Genomic DNA, 18,715 nt, shown 5'->3' with positions numbered 1-18,715 from the left:
CTACACCGTGTCAGTGCACACACACACCCACAGTTGCACCAGCTCAGGGAGAGTCACCAACGTTGCCATTAAACTGCATCTCTCTCTCTCCCCTGCTCGCGTCGTCGGGAGGACACCTAGCACCTCCGGCGAGTTTCGTCGTTTTTTGGTTGGGTAAGCCTTATTTCTTCCCTTTTATTCATGTTAGACGTTGCCTGGATGTGTTTATTGAGTTTGGGTTCATTAATTCCAAGGTTTTGGAGTGATTTTGGCACGGGTGAAGGCACACCCAACTCCGGCGAGTTTCGTGGTTTTCGAGGGATTTTCCGGCCACCACAGGCCGTTGCACGGCGAACCAAAGGTATAAAAATACTCCTCTCGTCTAGTGCTTCATTTTGGTACCTAGATCAGGGTCTCGTTTGCATGTTTAAAGTTGGCCGGAGCTGTGAAAGCTCCGGCGTCCTCCTCCGGTGCACCCAGGCCTTCAGGCCGTCTCCACCCCCACGGGCTTTAGGCCTGTTTTGGTCTTCGGCCCAAAACCTTAACCCTTTCCATTTTTATTTTTATTTTTGTTTCTTTAAAAACCCAAAGGCCTTAGAGCCATGTTAGCAAACCCAATACCCTTTTGTTTTGGGCCTTTGGGCCGTGTAATTTCAAACCCAAACCCAGCTTACCTAAAAGCCTAAACCCATTTTTCCTAAACCCTAAAGCCCAAACCTGGATCCAATACCCAGACCACAAATCGGGTTGGCCCTGACCCGTTGACCCTGACCCGTTGACTGGGTCAACGGTCAACGTTGACTTTTGACTTTGACTAGTCAACGGTCAACGTTGACTTTGACCGTTGACTTTTTGGGTTTTCGTGCGGGACCCCTCCTAGGTTAATTTCGACGTTCTAAACCCTTTTCCAATGTCCGTTTTCCCAAATTCAATTGTTTGAGTAGAGTTTGACTGAAAGTACCAATTGTGTGTTTAGGTGCGATTCTTAGCAGTTATTCTGTTATTCCTGTTGGTACGGCTTGCACCATCGGTGTACGGTGAGTGGACCCCTTCTAAAAATGCATGTTTTGATAGTAGAAATGCATACATGAAAAGCATGATTTGATGATTATGTTTTATGAAACGTTTTACGAGATAACATGCTTATTGATGCTAGTTTGAATTATACTATTTTTCCTATAATCCATGTTCTTATAGAATATTTGATGGATGGCGATATGATATTTAGAACATGTTTAGAACACCTTTTTATAGTATAGATGATGGATGACTTTATAATATGAAGTTGATTTTCAATATATGTATGTTAACTGGTTTTGTACTTACCTAGTGGTCTTTTCCGCTACGAGACGTAAGGATAGATCCGGTCCGTCCCGGGCGACGATTTGGTGTTGGCATAGGGCCTGGAGTGTGTTTTCCTCTGACTGTCTGCTCAGAGATGGGGAGCCGGCATGGGGCCTGAAGTGTATTTTCCTTTGACTGTCTGCTCAGAGACGGGGAGCTGGCATAGGACCTGAAGAGTTATATCGGACATTCACTAGTGTTTATTATTTTATGCGAATTATGATTTGAGACATTGCACGACATGCTAAGTTTCGGAAAACCTATGTTTCTCATTATATATGTGTTTTCATAAAACCTGGGGGTTAGTATGTTGATAACTGTTTTATTATATATATATCAACTTGGTCCACTCATGTTTGTTTTGCGCCCCCTTCAGGACATATGAACGAGGAATACGACCTGAGCTACGAGGCATTCCCCTACCAGTGATATTGTGTTATATTCGCTCCGTTTCGCCATCTATTGTAATAGCACTTCTCTATCTTAGTTCTGCTTGTACTCTGTGTTAGACTTATGCTCTGGACGTGTTGTGTATTACCTAATTTCAATACTTAGAAGTTGAACTTTTATTTGTGTAATTAGCATTTTTTGCGTACTTTAGATTATTTCTCAGTTTTTGTTTAAATTAAATGGCTTTCGTCACCCTTCGGGTGTCGGCCAGCACATGACCATCTCGATGTCTCTAGGACCTCGGGGTCGGGGTGTGTCATGCCAAGTATTTTTGTCCGTTGATCTCACCTCGTTTTGCGTGCATGAACCACTTATTTTTTTCCGTGCGTTGATCTCACAATTGGTTTGTACGGGAAACAATGGTTGACCCATGAGATTAAAACTAAACCCTACCCTATATTAATAATGACTTATATATGCTCCACCTCTGACACCAATGCTTGGTGCGAGCAACAATGGTCAACCTATGCATATGGAACCACATTGTTTTGAATGCGTTAGGCCGCCTTGTTTTACGTGCCAAATATTTTCGTGTCAGGAGGGGAAAAAATCCTACTCTCAACGGGAGATGGATGCGGAGAGATAATGGCAACATCCCCAATGCATTGACCAACTCTATCCCTTTGCAGTCACTTTTGGCCTCCATATGCAAGCTATATAATTCTAGCAAAATTATATTTAATTAAGAAATTTCCCCACAAATAAATGACTAATTATATTATTTTTTCCGATCACATCCATTTATCGTATATTGTGGCGTCAATTTTTATCAGGTACTATTTATATTTAATTTTAAATAAAAAATTTATAATGATTTATGACCCTACGATGTACAATAAACGGATATAATTGGAGAATTCCTAGAATCCTCACAAAGAAGATCCGCTGGATTTTTTTCCCACCAATATTTTATTTTTCCCACCAAATAATTTTTGCAGACTGAGACCAAAACTGAAGGCACAAAAAACGCTTCCCTTTTATCTGTCTTACTGTTTTATATATTTTAATTTTAATTTAAAAAAAAAAAAAGAAACGAAAAAAACGGTGAGAGATTCGATCTGAGGACCTAAGCCTCAGCGACAGTTGGATATAGAGAGAGAATAGGGGGATTTCAATCGACGAGCAAATTGAGCTGAATCGACGTCGTTTTTGTCGGGGATAGGGGGCAGAAGAGGGTTCTCTCATTTATCTGTCTCAATCTTTGTCAGAAGCAAACTCCGATTCAGTTCTGCGCTTTCTGGTTCGTCCGCTTTCACGTCGGAACGCAGCGAAACCGATACGAAACGACACGAACTGGTCCTGCGGATTCGGTACTCTCGCTGGTAATTCTTCAGGTTCCTCCGTCCTCTTAAAGGAGTTGAATTTTTCTAATCAAGTTTACGACTTTACTTGGCAGCAATTTAAAAGTTTTCTTTTTGGTTAATTATTTGATTTCTTAATGATTGTGATGAGAATCTGATGCTTTGGATTTGCTGGGTTGGCAAATGGGCGACTGGGATTTTGGTTTGGATGATTTCAGATGGTTTCTGAGATGCCTTTTTTGGAATTTGATTGGGAAAATGTGGAAATTTGGAATGGTAGATTGCAAATTAAGTTTTATTTTTATTTTTGTCTTTAAATTATGAGTAAATTGTTGAATAGAAGCATGAATTTACAGAAAGTTGAAGTCTTTTGCTTTTCTGTGAGGGAGGATTGTTTGGAAATGATCAAGCGAGATATTTCGTAAGATTGTTAGTTTTTCGGATACAATTTTTAGTAGATTCCTAATTTCCAACAAAGTTGGTGCTTTAGGATCCAGAATTTGGTCACCCATTACTGAATTACAGTTCGTGTTTGGATTTTGTTTCGTATCCGTTTAACCATTGATGGGTTAAATTTTGTTTATTGGAATTGTTACGATCAATGTCATTGGTATGTGTTTGATATACCTCATATTGGGTCACTCAAGTAGTCATTTCTTGTTTTCCTTTTTTCGCTAAGGCTAACTACTACCTCTTTGATTTTGTAGGATTATTTTCTTATGTATTCGTAAGGCATCAATCATTGCCTTCCGCATGCACGCCATAGGATAACATTCAAGCTGGTCTTGTGAGAATAGTGGGCAGTTCAAATTCGCGAAGCATTATTCTGCACTTATTGCCTAATTTACTAGATATGGCTATATGCTCTCAATGCTGATTTAAAACGTACTAGTTCAACAAGTTTTATCAACAATTTTTGGTAGTGGATGAAACCATAGTGTTGCGTATTTGGAGATATTAATGTTTTATAATTAGTTACGGATTCCTGAAATTAATCAGGCTATAAATGGACACATATGGTGAGAACAATATCTCGATGGAGTTACTGGATATATCTGCAATTTTGTGTTGAACAAAGGGAAAATGCTATCAAATTGGAAACCCCGTACTGATTTGATGCTTATCTCCTTGGGGTACACCTTAATCTTGTTCGTTGGGATATCTAGAATTAGAGAGTATTTAAACCGTGTGATATAAGAAGAAACCATGGAGTATGAATCAAATAAACGATTTCCCTTGGATGCAAAAGATTATAAGTTATACGAAGAAGTTGGTGAAGGTGTCAGTGCTTCCGTGTACAGGGCACTCTGTATACCACTTAATGAGATAGTTGCTATCAAGGTTCTTGATCTGGAAAAGTGTAACAATGACCTGGTATGAAGCTTACTCTTGTATGCAGCTCATATGTTTATTTTATTTATACTTCATTGAATTTGTGTCTAAGTGATGTTTATATTTGCCTTATCTCGTTCACTTGGGTTCTATGTCTAACATGCATGGACTAACTGAACTTATGCATACATATTGCATAATCTTTCGAGAAGCAATCCTATCACATCATGGCTTCAGTATCTTACAGAAGACTTATACTTCATTATTTTTGTGGTGAATTTGTTTTCTAACCCTATGTTTGGATGGGGGATTTGCAAGGGTTTTAGGATAGATTAGTTAAAACTGAACCACAAAACATTGTATAATGGAATTTGAAAGGCACTGCCTGGTCTTTACAATGACATAAACAAAAAGGATTTACAAATTACTCCTTTCAAGTAATCATTTGCAAAATCCATCCCAATGCAATAATGCATTGTATCTGGTCAATTCAAATCCCTCCCTCTAATCTTTGTGGTGCATTTCTAACTTATGTAGCTTAATCCTATATGCTTGCCAATCCCTCATCCAAACATAGTGTGAACGTTTGGGCACAACTACAAGGCATTTGTAGAAAGGATTTGTCTGGAAAGAAGTTTAGTTTCTGCGTTAGCAACACTTTTAAGCCATCATAGTCTCGAAGAATATTGTCTGTCGAAATTGACTGGTTTTTTGTCTTGAAGCTGTCAATTGGTTGATATAAGAGTATAAATGGTATGTGAAGTATCATCTACAGTTCTATTTTTCTGTCAAATTTTGCAGGATGGTATCCGACGGGAGGTTAACACAATGACTTTGATTAAACACCAAAATTTAGTACGAGCACATTGTTCATTCACTGCTGGCCATAGCCTTTGGGTCGTGATGCCATATATGGCTGGAGGGTCCTGCCTGCATATAATGAAATCTTCTTATCCTGAAGGGTTTGAAGAGCCTGTTATTGCAACTTTATTGCACGAAGTTCTCAAAGCTCTCGTGTATCTTCATGCTCAGGGCGACATCCATAGAGATGTGAAGGTACCACGCTCCACTGTCTTATTATTTACCAATAATTTTTTGTATACTTCATTCAGGCCAGGTGATTTACCAATAACTTTTTGTATTCTTCATTATGAAATAGGCACATTATTGGTTGCAATATGCAGAAAACTAGTATCCTTGGAACCAATATATTCTGACGATAGTTACTTTCCATGGCATGCGATTTTTTTTTTTTTTTTTTTTTTTGAAAAGATTAATTCTGCGCTCAATGATATAATGTTTACGTCTCTATTCAAAACTTCTTACATGTGAATAACTAGCCGATATGTTTGTGTACTGGGTATATGACAAGCTTGTGTACAAATTGTGTCAAATTTCTTAGCATACTGTTATCTATGCCTGTTCATGTTGAAGGATGATGCAATGGTATTCTTATTTATGTTCTTAACCTTCAAATTCAGGCTGGGAATATTTTAATTGACTCTAATGGTGCCGTCAAGTTAGCAGACTTTGGAGTGTCCGCATGCATGTTTGATGCTGGTGATAGACAACGTTCCAGAAATACGTTTGTTGGAACTCCATGCTGGTATTTGTTTTTTAATCTTTTCCGTCTGCCTTATGTATGATGGTGTAATATCAAAATCATTTTTCCATTTTTAATTGGCTTAAGGCTGTAGAAATTTTATACATAGAGCTCATTTGGATGTGCTTTTAAAATAACTGAAAGCACTTTTGGTGAAAATGCTTTTAGAACCAATTTTTAGTAAAGATGCAAGTAAACCCTGTAAAAGCACTTAAAGTGCTTCCTGGAAGAAGCATATAACTGGTGCTTCTTGCAGAAAACACTTTTAAGTGTATTTTGAACCCAAAAACATTTTCTCTAAAAGCGCTTTCAGTCATTTTAAAACACATCCAAACGAGTCAAAACAAGGTATTGTAGTAAGAAACGAATAGATTCCTCCGAACAAGTAAGAGTCATCAACAGACTATACACCCTAAAATACTCTGATTTTGTCCCTTTCTCCTCAGGATGGCTCCTGAAGTTATGCAGCAGTTACATGGATATGACTTCAAGTGAGTGGATTACTAGCCAATCTCTGACTTTCTATGTTCTCTCTGTATCCGTGGTTTCTCTGCTGCTTTATGTTTGGCTGAAGTTTTCTTATGTTGTATTTTTACCTTTTTCTTCATTTACAGAGCAGACATCTGGTCATTTGGAATAACAGCGCTTGAGCTTGCTCATGGTCATGCCCCATTTTCTAAGTATCCGCCCATGAAAGTAATTTTCTTGAATTTTTCATATTTATATGGGCTCTTCCTAGTAGAAGTGTTTCACCGGTGCTTATTGGGTGAGTTTACAAATTATTTCTACTCTTTTTCTTGCAGGTTTTGCTTATGACTTTACAAAATGCACCCCCCGGCCTTGACTATGAAAGAGACAAAAGATTTTCAAAGGTTTGTGTTGGCCAGTTGAAACTCACATCTTCCATTCCCAAATTTAATTCATGAAGTGCTACATTTTCCAGTCTTTCAAAGAGATGGTAGGTGCTTGCTTAGTGAAGGATCCAAAGAAGCGTCCATCTTCAGAGAAGCTTTTGAAGCACCATTTTTTCAAACATGCACGACCTGTTGAATATCTGTCCCGTACCATTCTTGAGGGTCTTTCTCCATTGGGTGAACGTTTCAGGATGCTGAAGGTCTCTTGCTACTCCCAAATTCTCTTGTGTACTTTATTATTCAGTTATGGTATGTGTCATGATTTCAGCTACATTTTTACCTTTTTTTTTTTTGTGTTTTAGGCAAAAGAAGCTGATCTTCTTGTGCAGAATAAGGCTCTCTATGGGGATGAACATTTATCACAGGTGAGAGTTGTTCGAAGTTAAATAAAGAGCTAACTACATTTTACACCCTTGAGGTTTGGGGTGATTTTCAAATTGGGCCATGAAGGTATTAAAATTGTAACAATTTATGCCTTTGGTCAGATTGATTGTTTGACCCTTTATTAAATTGATGATATAGTGAGTGTGAGATCCTTATATGGGTAAACATGTAAGCCAAATTTGCATTACATTGACAAAAATACTCATCAATTTAATGGAGGATTAGATATTCAAAGAGGGAAAAGGTGTAAGGCGATACAATTTCAAAACTTAAGGGTGAAGAAAATTTAAACCTCATGGTCTATTTCAGACCTCAAGGGTGTAAATATAGCTAACCCTTAAACAAAAGTAGTTACGTGTTTAGTTGTAGTCTTGAGTGGTCTTTAGGCATCAGCATTTAAGGTTTCTCTTTCCGCTTTCACTCTTTCAATTTGTCTGTGTGCATGTGCTATAAATTAATATACTGTGTAATCAAACTTTCTGCTTTAAAATTTGAGAATCTAATTCCTAGGTTTCGGTTAAGTTATTATCAACACCATCCTGAATATATATTCTTACTTGCAGCAAGAGTATATCCGAGGAATCAGTGCCTGGAATTTCAACCTTGAGGATTTAAAAAATGAGGCTGCCCTTGTAAGTTTATCAATTTCTAGCCTATGTGTACTTATTTTAGTCCTAATCAACTAACTGTTGGTCTGATTCATGCACGACGCCTTCATTTAACATTATTAATCATTTATTTTGTTAATTTACATTATTACTGAAATACTGTTGCCTGCAGATTGAAGAGGATGGCATGCCCAATGCATCAAGTGAGAAGCAAATTGATAAGGATGAGGATGTTAGTCTTCCAACGAAGAGGGAAGCCACTGAGATGGAAATCCAATCAAATGCTGTGCCTGATCAGGAGGTACAGGAACTACTTCTTTAAACTCATCACCCTTGTCTCAGATGTTCAGTTTTTTAAGTTCTAATTATTGTTTTATTTATTTGGTGTCTGCCTGCTTAGGATGGCTTCAACGATCTGCATGATTTGGACAACTCACTTGCTTCATTTCCTATCAAACCTCTTCAAGCGCTTAAGTATGAATGCTTTCCTTTTCTGGAATCATATCATCCACTCATATTAATAACTTCAGCCCTTATAACTTTAACTGATTTGCCAGCAAACAGATTGTTAATGCAGTCCTCCAAATTATTATTATTCAATATCTTAACTATTTTCTGCAAGTTATTGCATTTTATCCATTTTATGCAGCATCCTAGTAATTACTTTCATTATGGATTTTCCCAAAATTATTGAGATATTTTGTGTGTTTATTAACTTCATTGCGATTGTAATTGTTCCGTTCTTGTAGAAACCTTGTGTCTTGATTTAAAAGTTTTTTTTTCTATGTTTGCTAAGCGTTTTGAATGCAATTTTTTTGTCATTTCTTTAATCTTACTTCCAAATTGTTTTCTCTGATGCAGAGGCTGTTTTGATGTTTGTGAGGATGATGTGAGTGCATCTAGTCCTAGAAACATTGCTCAAGAAAATGGAAGAAGTGAAGGTGAGACTTCAAGGCAATGTAGTTCTTTACCACGTCATGTTAATCCCGAGCCTAAAAAGTTTTTGAGTGGTTCACTGTTACCGGATTATGTGCTTTCTCCCAAAAAGGTTATTGGCAACGGTGAAAGGTAAGTGTTCTTATGATGAAGTTGATTGGGTTGTTTAATGTGCTTTTTCTAGAATAACATCATCGATAGAATGCTCTATTTGTTTTCCACTTTTCTCAATCAGAAGAAAGTGAGCTTCCCCCTTTTCACTTTCCTGCATCAAGCATTGTTTGCATGCTCATTATCTCTGGCTGAATAAAACGCTCTTTGAATTCCGTATGTGGTTGCTTGTTGACTTAGTATAATACCTACTTAGAGCTCCTCACAACAATTGCGCAACAAACATTCTTGTTGCCTAGTATTGTTATGAGTCATCCTTTGTTGGAATCACACTGTATTTTTTATTTTTTACGTTGAAACTATCATATGATAATATTGTATATGTGGAGTACTGAGGAACCATCCTTTGTTGAGCTAAATTGTAATTAAATTTCTTCACTGTCGAAATTGTCATGATAATCATGGTTTTATCACCTAGAGCCTTGCCCAGTGAAAGTTCAGGAAACAATAATGAATATGGTTTTGATGGTAATAGACTAGAGTGTAAAAGCACCCTGATTGTCATTGTCGTCTTGCTTTTTTACGGTGTGATTCTTTTGGTATCCTCATCTGCCAATCATTGTAATTTTGTGCAATTGCGTGTAAAAATGTGGTTCTACTAGCTATGAGTTGAAAATATTATATGTTTTGAAGGGATCATTTGCAATCAAAACATCAACCTGAGCGGAGCTACAGTGGTCCATTGTCGTATCGCCAGAAGAGAGATTCCATCGGCCATGCTTCTGGTTTGTCTCTTGTCGCTATGTGCTTTCATCATTTATCCCTATGTCTGATATCTTCCACCTGTTTGTGCGTTTTAAAAATCTATTATATCATTTATGCATCTGTTTATGCAGCTGAGGATGTTTCTGAAGGAGCAGTTGTCCAACGCAAGGGGCGCTTCAAGGTTACTTCAGCGGACCTCAGTCCCAAGGTACATATATTTAATAACTGATATATTCTGGAGTGTTACTGACTATTTACAATAGAATTGCATTGCTTCATATTTGAGGCACCTATTGGTTTCAGTTTTTCCATCAGATTTGTTCTCAGTACCCGTCGGGGTTTTATGTCTACGTCGTGTGTTTATGATGTTTAACATCATAAAGAAGGGGTGCAACTTAGCAGGATATCCTTTAGGCATTAATAACCATTACCGTTCCTATCTCTTTTCCAGGGTCCTTCAAACTGCTTGTTTAGTCCTTCTGGAAGTTCAACTGGTCCAGCGACTGCAAATCTTGCAGCTACCACTGTTCTCCCTTCACTACAATGCATTCTGCAGCAAAACACCTCACAAAGAGTATGTGCCAGTTTTTGAACCCATTTTGTAGAGAGAGTGTGTCTCAACTTTCTTTCTTCATGTGACAGGACGAAATAGTTAAATTGATCAAATACGTGGAACAGACACAAGGGGAGTCCACTGACGCAAGCACCGGTGACCTTTTGCAGGTAAAACCTGGGTTTAATTACTGTATATATTGTTTCGTGGTTGAAGTAATTCATACCTTTAACAGTAATATAATCTATTATTTCACTTGTATATAACTTTCAAAATCGTCTTGGACATGTAGTTTAAGATACGTCCGACTTATGATAATAATTTGCGCTTATGGACTGTAAGATTGAACTAGATCTTGACTATGCTTTATGTCAAACTGATGCAGATGGCTCTGGCTTCCTCTCGGGAGAGAGAATTGCAGTCTCTGGTGATTAATCTGCAACAGAGGTATTTGAGTAATTAAACGCTTTTTGATGATGTGAATCTGATCTGCATATAAACATTCTACTTATAATCTGTCTATAATGTCAGTGTTGGGAATCTTGTCGAACAATTGCAAAGACACAAGCTGAAAAATGCCCAGGTTCGTGTATTTGTCTTGAATGGTTTTGTTTGAGTTTTTATGTTCCGCGGAGAAAGAAATATGTTTTCAGATTAACCATCTGTTAATCAAAATGTTTCTTCCAATTCCAAGTAATTAAAAGATCTCCCTTTGGTTTGCAGTTAGAAAGGCAATTGAAAGGTATGGCCAACAAAGACGAAAATGCTAGAAATCGAAGTGATGCATGAAGGCAATGTCATGTCCACCGCTGACAGTCGAATAATTGCTTTGACCGGAAAATAGAAAATGCTACAGCAAGCAGATGAACCATGGTGGCGGTGCTGTGGCCACCGGCGGACGTTGTTGCTGGTGCTCTGATGGTACGTGGCGTCTGCCGGTTAATGCTGAATCGCAGGAGCAAAATTTTTTCTGGTGTCTTCTAGTGTATCATATGTGTGAATGTGTGTTAGTGCAGACATTCAAATTTTGAGAATGCAATTCCTTTTGAGTCCCGTTGTGCAACATGTAATTTGTTGAACTGATATTGTAAATATAATTTATTTTGGTTCAATTTCTCTCGTCTTCGTCTACTGCTAATATCATAGTCGTGTTCTCGAGCTAGCCTCAGCGCGCATTAAAGAAAATTTTAGAAGACATTTGGAAGCGGATTTACCATTTTCTGCATCAGATAAGTGTAAAATCGATAAAAACTGATCTCAATCGGATTGAAATAAGCTAAATTTTAGAGTACAACTTACTCGAAAGATTTGAGCAACCTGTAACATGAATTGGTTCTCATTCTGCAGTTCTATATGGTAATAATTTCGTACCATATCAAAATATCTGATTTTTTTGGTGTATAAATTATCAAGAAGTGACTTATTGTAACGTCATTCTCAAGCTATAAGCAACAAGAAACATGGTTTATTATCAAATCGAATTTATTTATTCGAGAGTCCATTTGCCAACCCGAGTTTGCCTCCATGGAAGGATGATAGAGCTAAACCAGAGACTCTTATATAGTACATTTTAGAGCAACTCCACCGGGAACATTAGCCCGATGGACCGGCAACTTCCCTATCCCAATAGCCCCAGCTGTAAGCTCCAGCCCATGCAGGCGTGTGGGCTGAGGGAGGGGCCCGAGCGAGAGGCCCGACTTGAATTGGTGGCCCGAGAGTTTGAGGGCTGTGTGATGTGCGATGTGTGATGTGTGGTTGATGTCAGGGTGACCTGGCTCGAATTCGTCCGTTTTCCTTTGTCAGAATCTGGAAAAAAGAATGGGATGCATGCAGGGAATTAAGCCCTCGAATTAAACCACAAGAATTGCAACACAACTGGATTTAAAGCTTAAGAACACAAGATAATGATAGAAACATCTCTTGGCTTCGAGATTGAGAGCTCAAGCTCTCAGCTTCAATGGTAGGACCTCGCACCATGCACCGATGCCGCATGCAAGGCTATGGTTGGGTTCCTTGAGTTCCAGGGATTCCAAAAATATTATTTTTGAGCTTGATTTGTTGAAGAGATAACAGGTCAAATGAGGGGGAAAATGAAAAGAGTGATGGGGTGTCTGATGGATTGGGTGAAAAAAAAATATTAATATTTTATTATCTATTGCCATGACTATTCAGTTTAGAAGTGAAAATACAAAAGACAATTACTGTTCACTCGATGAATTTAATAACGAGTTGCCCTCCTTTGCAACGCTAAAGTTGCTCTTACGTTCACAATCGCATTTGCCAGAAAATTCACCTCGAAACATAGGATGAAAATTGAAGTGCAAAACCAAAACAAGCCAAGCCTATTGCCGACCTAGCTAGGTAGGCAACTGCTAGCAGTTTTTCTGCGAAAAATATTATTCTCTAATAGAGATGAGATCCGTATTCATTGATGGGCTTTAGAGAGACGTGTTAAATGGAGCATTGCATGACTTCCAACTGGCCGTAGACGCCAACAGACCAACAATTCAATATTTACATAAACTCATGTCTTCGTCTCTCTAGTTGTGTCACTCCATCTCTGTCCAACAGAAAACTAAGCTTCCGAACAAAACCTTTTTCTTTTTTTTTTCTGTGCCATTTTTGTGTCACCCAGACACGGTCGAAATGGGGATTGTGGGTTTGGAAGAGAGGGTGAACATCGAGGTGCAGGAGTTCTGCCGTACGTTGGTGGCCTCCGCCAGCCTCCACCGCAGAAAAGACGACCACCAGCAACCCGACCACAAGCGTTTCGACTCGAGGGGTGATTATGAACAAGATATGTTGGTGTGTGTCACTAGCGGCGTTTCCTTCTTAGGCCTTGCCGTCGTCGACCGTCTCCTCCACCGTGGCTACTCCGTCCGCCTCATCGTTGACAACCAAGGTAATCGTTAATTATCCATTACTGTAAATCATCATTAGTTAATGCTTTATCCATCCAAGTTCCAATTTGGATTCTCAAAGTGTAGAATGTGAGTTAAGTCGGTTGATTAAAGTTATGTCTACTTCTTTGTGACCGTATTTGAATCGGCTTGCTTTACTGAAAGTGATTGTTTCAGAAGCCTAATAAAAATCCGAAAAGCACTTAAAATTACATCTTGAGAAAAATCACTTCTCCATAAAAGCACTAAAGAAACTCTTTTATATAATTAATAAATACTTTCAAAATTTTCTGATGTTTTTTATTATTTGAAAGCTATTTATAAAAGTTCAAGCAATTTTGGTGAGAAATTGGAATTTCCATTTTATACAATTTAAACATTTTTTTGGGCTTCAATTAAGTTTCCAAGTCTTCTATTCTCTTCCGCAATGAAGTTGCACGATGACAATAGAAAGTTTCTTCCTTTATCCCTATTTCTTTCATTGTTTGTTTTTTTATTTGAAAAGGGAACAATTGTTGGTTTCGTTAGGACAATCCATCATTTTGGGAGTTCGGAAACTCAATAAGGCATTTCAGCCTTTCTTTGATCACAATCGTGCGATTCACTGATATCATGAATCGAACGTAGGACGCTTGTTTAATTGCATTTACATTGCAACATATTCCTTTATTCGAGCACTATTTTAGTTATAGTAGAACCTCTAGGAATTGATACCCGATAAATTAATAATCTCGATTGAATAATATTTTTTTAGAGTCTCGACTTTTAAGATAATACATTATAAAAAATTCATATAGATTTCACATAATATATAAATTTAATATGATCGATTGTTTTTAGTGTTATCTAGTTTATTTTTATTGTACTCGCACAATGCTTTGCACATTTTATCCGTCATTGTTGATTTTTACACCTTTGAGGTGAGAAACCATTGTTGTCTGTATTGTGGTAATATGACTTTTGTTATTTAAATAGAATTTTTCTGGTTAAATGTTCATAAGTGAAATAATATTAATGCATTGAACAATGTACAATATATTTAAAAAAAAAAAGTATATTCATGAATTTTACATTGTTAACCAAATACACAGAATTATTAGTTTGTAAAACAAGAAACTAAATACAATGTGCAATATTTAAGAAAATATTGATAAATTAATTAGCTATTAGCTAATCGAATTTATCGATTACTTAATATTCTCTAAATTAATAGATTTTCTTTGGTCTCAAGACTATTAATTTATAGAGTTTAATTGTAATTAAGCATAATTTTTGTACATTCATTTTCTTCTTATGCATTTTGTGACTTGTCAATGAATTTCCATCTAATTCAAAGGGCATAAAATAACTAGAGTGAAAGGAGAGAGAAAAAGGGGTACAAAAATCTTTTCTCTTCTTTAACGTAGTCTGGATTACCTTTTTTTTTTTTAATACAAGAAACGATAGTAAAATTTCATTATTGAATTATAATTACAAAGAATCCATGACAATTATAAGAGTTGCCACATGGATATAACCCTCTAATTGGCAACAACAACCGCACACTCACTAGCACAAGCATTGTCGGTTCAAATCTGCCACAAAGACAGCAAACGGAACAGATCTATACAGCATCCCATGTAATGCTAGCGTAGTAAAATGAGTTCATGTCGGACTTAAATATTGTTTTGATCAACTTAATTGCGCATGTGATTAGGTTGAATATTGATTTATCTTAATGCGATATATGAATATTTTTCCTTTACTTGTACCCATAAAGAAAATGTCGTGTGAAATTTGTTTAATTACATCCGGAATTAATGTGTTGTCGTGTCCCCCCGAAACACATATTCCAGAAGATGTAGAAATATTGAGGGAGATGAGGACAAGCGGCGCCACCAGCGATCGCATATCTGCATTTATTGCGAAGCTAACCGACACCGACGTTGTTGAAAGTTTGTCACACGCGTTCCATGGCTGTCGTGGCGTTTTCCACACTTCTGCATTTGTCGACCCCGCTGGCCTCTCTGGTTACACTGTGAGTTACTTTACCCTTTTCATTTGTCTTACTCTTCTCCAACTTGAAAAGATGGCATGCAACCGACTGCACACAAAGGAATTTCGATCCTCTGCTAACTTTAGTGTTCAAAGTCTAAGGGTCACGTCCCGGCCCAGATCTCTATCAAATCTCAAGCTTGACTTCATCATAATATAATATTATTCGTTTTGGATCCCGATCACGTCTTTACAGTTTTGTTTCTGAGAACTCATATGGGAACTCACACGAGAACTTCCCAGATGGTCACTAATCCTGGGATTGCTCTCTCGCCAACTCGCTTAACTTTAGAGTTCCTATGAAATCCGATTTGTGTGAGATGGGCCAACGGCAACAAGTTAATAAGGATCGTCAGATTCAATTTTAAACAATCCAGATTGTCTAATCGTTTGACTTCCGACAATGAGATGCAGAGATCTCTGTCCGAAGTCCAAACAAAGAGTCACATCCGCATCCGCATTATTTAGTCTATTGTGCCAGTTGTCCCATGTGGTCATTCAGACTCTAGATTTTTTTTTTTTTTTTCTTTTCACAAGACACTAGATTTCTTTTTGAGGAAGTGATTTTTGCATGCCCCTTTACTCTTTTTGCATGTACTTGTTCTACTGCGACCATTGGATACTAGTATTTATTTATGTCCTTTTGTGCTTTGATTATGAATGAAGGTCTGGGGAGAAAATCGAATAATGCACATACATTTTACCAAAATTTCTTAAAATCGAATAATTAGTGCTATGATCAACTCATCCGACTAACCTCTACTTGTACGTCATGAATTGCATATAATTTTGTGTCTATCATTTTCATCATGAAAAAGTAAAACTAAATAGTTTCACATATTCCTTTGATTTTGTTGCTCATTTACAATTCTATTTATTTGTGTCGTTTAAATGGCGACTGACCGTTGGATTTGAATGATGTGATTAGAAATCCATGGCTGAGATAGAAGTGAAGGCAAGTGAGAATGTGATGAAGGCATGTGCAATGACGCCATCTGTGAGAAAATGTGTGCTGACTTCTTCCCTTTTAGCCTGCGTTTGGCAAGACAGCTCCCAGAATTTGAACTTCTCCCCTGTAATTAACCATAACCACTGGAGCAGTGAGTCACTCTGCATAGATAAAAAGGTACTGTTTACAGTTATTTTACTGAAATTACTAAGGTTTTAAAAGACGCTAGCCGAGTGGTAAGGCAGTGAGTCACTTTGCATAAATAAAAAGATACTATTTACAGTTATTTTACTGGTAATTACCAAGGTTTTAAAAGGCAATAACCGAGTGGCAAGGCAGTAGGCATCTAGGCAGAGTCTAGGTAAGCGCCTAGACAGGTTTAGACAACCTTTCTTGTTTTTTAAATATCTAGAAATTAATCGTGATGGTGGCCAATCATCTAGCGCTTAAGCATGAATTTTTAGAACAATAGTAATTACACAATAACATTTCTATGCTAATCACAAGGATAATTATCATTAGTAATTTTTTTTAAAGTTTGATTTGGAAATGGTAGCTCTGGTATGCATTGGGCAAGCTGAGGGCAGAGAAAGCTGCATGGAAAATAGCTGAGGAAAAGGGGTTGAAGTTGACCACCATCTGCCCGGCTCTCATTACCGGCCCTGAAATTTCCACTAAAAATCCAACCGCAACTCTTTCATATCTCAAAGGTATTTATTCCTTCCCACCTTTTTTGTTTTCTAAAAATTTGGTATCAAACTCGTTGTACATGGTAATCAAACCAAATGGGTCTAACAATATTCCAAATTACAAGTGAAGAAATGTCACCAGACCGTAATGCCACTATGAAAAGAAGCGAGGCTATGGGGATCTCTGCTCCACTCAAGCGCTATGGCCTCATTGAGCACCACCTCCTCAAGCGGTGCTCAAACCTGCCCACGTGTGTTAAAATTTAGAAGATAGGATCCTTGCCATATCTTCTTTGTGAGGATTCTGGAAATCCTTTAATCTAATCATTTTATCGTACATCTTACGATAAAAAATCATTTTAAATTATATTATTTAAAATTGAACACAAACAATACCTGACGAAAATTGACCGCACAATGTACGATGAACGAACAAGATTAAAAATCTCGAGATTCTCACAAAGAGAATCCGACGAGGATCCTATCTCACAATTTTGTTATGAGTCAAAATCCACTTGTTCCCTTGTAATTTTTACTAATTTTGGTTGTGTAAGCACAGGAGCGCAAGAAATGTACCAAAGCGGAGTGCTAGCCACAGTGGATATAACAAGACTGGCAGAGGCACATGTAGGCGTGTTTGAGGCAATGGCAGCGTTTGGCAGATACATCTGGTTCGATCGAGTCATTGACGGAGATGAAGAGGCCGAGAAGTTAGCAGAGGAGACGGGCATGTCGAAGAACAAGATTCTGGGCAACGGCGGCTCTAACGTTGTCCAGAATCGATTCGAATTGTCGAACAAGAAGCTTACAAATCTTTTGACAGGAAGAGTACATTGCTGTTACAATTCATAAACAAATTCGGCATTTCAATTAGAATTCTTCCCGTTGTTATACTAAATTGTTCCAAAAAAAAAAAAAAAAAACGAAAATACAAGTGCAAAGGAAAAAATAACAGAAAACCACGGGGACAAAAGTGGGATTCGATATGGAGCTCATCCTACAGTTTCAACAATTCAAACTATTTAATTTATAAATCATTATTACAAAAATTCAATTTAATTCAAAATTATTTGTCTATTTAATTATTACATTAAACTTTTATTACTTTTTATAATTGTAGAATCAATTAAATATTTTCAATATTTTCAATTTGGTTAATATTTTGCAAGAATATCTAAGTGATGCAAATTGAAAAACGAAAAATAAACGGTTTTCATCGTTAAAGTTCAATGTGGTGTGAGCGTCTCTATTTTGAAACAAAATGGGAATCTCACTTCCCTTAAAAGCCTCGGTACAAGTATTATGCCCAAAACTATTGTTTCTATAAAGTCAATTACTTCAATATTGAACGAAACTAAACTAAACTAAATAAAAACATGTTTTCAGATAAATTTTGGGCAAATTGATAAAAGAAAATTTATAAATGAAAAAAAAAAAAAAAAAAAAAAAAAAAAGAGACAGGGGGAAGAGGGAGGCTCAGAGAGTTGCTAACAGTGCTCAGCGAAGAGCCCTTTTACAGGCACTTCTCATACAAGAGGTGTCAGAAATTTAAAGCACTCTTCATCTTTGCCGTATCAACACACACACACACAAACATATTACCACAACACCAAAAATATATTAAATTTGACCACTCAAAAACCAAAACCGAGAAGAAGAAGCAAAACCCAGAAGAAAAAAAGCTGCGAGCAAGAAATAAAAGAGTGAGCTTAGGGTTTTCGGAATGGTTTGAGATGTCATTGGTTGCGGCGTTTTATAAGTTTTTCTTTCTGGGCCTTTAGGGTTAACACTTAGGTGAGACCACAATTGACGTTAAAATACCCTACTGGATCAGTAAATTCAGCCCATTTTCTATGGGCCTAT

The 18,715-nt window shown here is 37.3% G+C and overlaps 2 protein-coding genes, 1 long non-coding RNA gene and 1 other non-coding gene across 6 annotated transcripts; 2 read left to right on the top strand and 2 right to left on the bottom strand.

The window, feature by feature from the left end:
* The first annotated feature begins 2,709 nt into the window (after nt 1-2,709).
* Nucleotides 2,710-11,392, top strand: LOC137739625 (serine/threonine-protein kinase BLUS1). Its single transcript, XM_068479260.2, has 20 exons — nt 2,710-3,095; nt 3,782-4,448; nt 5,208-5,462; nt 5,888-6,012; nt 6,456-6,500; nt 6,624-6,705; nt 6,813-6,881; nt 6,953-7,123; nt 7,226-7,288; nt 7,871-7,939; nt 8,088-8,216; nt 8,316-8,389; nt 8,777-8,983; nt 9,656-9,747; nt 9,859-9,935; nt 10,179-10,301; nt 10,370-10,450; nt 10,666-10,727; nt 10,812-10,863; nt 11,004-11,392. Exons 2-20 carry the CDS (start codon nt 4,281-4,283, stop codon nt 11,067-11,069), a joined length of 2,010 nt encoding a protein of 669 aa, XP_068335361.2. The 5' UTR covers nt 2,710-3,095; nt 3,782-4,280; the 3' UTR covers nt 11,070-11,392.
* Nucleotides 11,393-12,581: 1,189 nt separating this feature from the next.
* Nucleotides 12,582-17,784, top strand: LOC137740817 (cinnamoyl-CoA reductase-like SNL6). Of its 3 annotated transcripts, none has more exons than XM_088700724.1 (5): nt 12,582-13,182; nt 15,016-15,197; nt 16,143-16,340; nt 16,720-16,873; nt 17,412-17,784. In XM_088700724.1, exons 1-5 carry the CDS (start codon nt 12,927-12,929, stop codon nt 17,702-17,704), a joined length of 1,083 nt encoding a protein of 360 aa, XP_088556850.1. In that variant the 5' UTR covers nt 12,582-12,926; the 3' UTR covers nt 17,705-17,784. The 3 variants fall into 3 exon arrangements, with proteins under 3 accessions (XP_088556850.1, XP_088556851.1, XP_088556852.1); XM_088700725.1 differs by having other exon boundaries at nt 12,618-13,182; nt 15,019-15,197; XM_088700726.1 differs by lacking the exon at nt 16,143-16,340 and having other exon boundaries at nt 12,619-13,182.
* LOC148693998 (uncharacterized) lies at nt 15,884-17,563 on the bottom strand. The gene is made up of 2 exons (XR_015967047.1): nt 17,429-17,563; nt 15,884-16,287 (listed from the first exon to the last, which is right to left on the bottom strand). It is a non-coding gene; the product is annotated as an uncharacterized LOC148693998 (long non-coding RNA).
* A 541-nt stretch (nt 17,785-18,325) lies between the features above and the next one.
* Nucleotides 18,326-18,423, bottom strand: LOC137741233 (small nucleolar RNA snoR1). Its single transcript, XR_011069261.1, has one exon. It is a non-coding gene; the product is annotated as a small nucleolar RNA snoR1 (small nucleolar RNA).
* Nucleotides 18,424-18,715: the final 292 nt, after the last annotated feature.

Source organism: Pyrus communis, chromosome 9 (assembly GCF_041283825.1).
Source record: "Pyrus communis isolate YQ-2024b chromosome 9, ASM4128382v1, whole genome shotgun sequence".
Taxonomy (NCBI): Eukaryota; Viridiplantae; Streptophyta; class Magnoliopsida; order Rosales; family Rosaceae; genus Pyrus; species Pyrus communis.
Note: the sequence above shows the minus strand (reverse complement) of the source record. Positions and strands in the feature narration are given on the sequence as shown.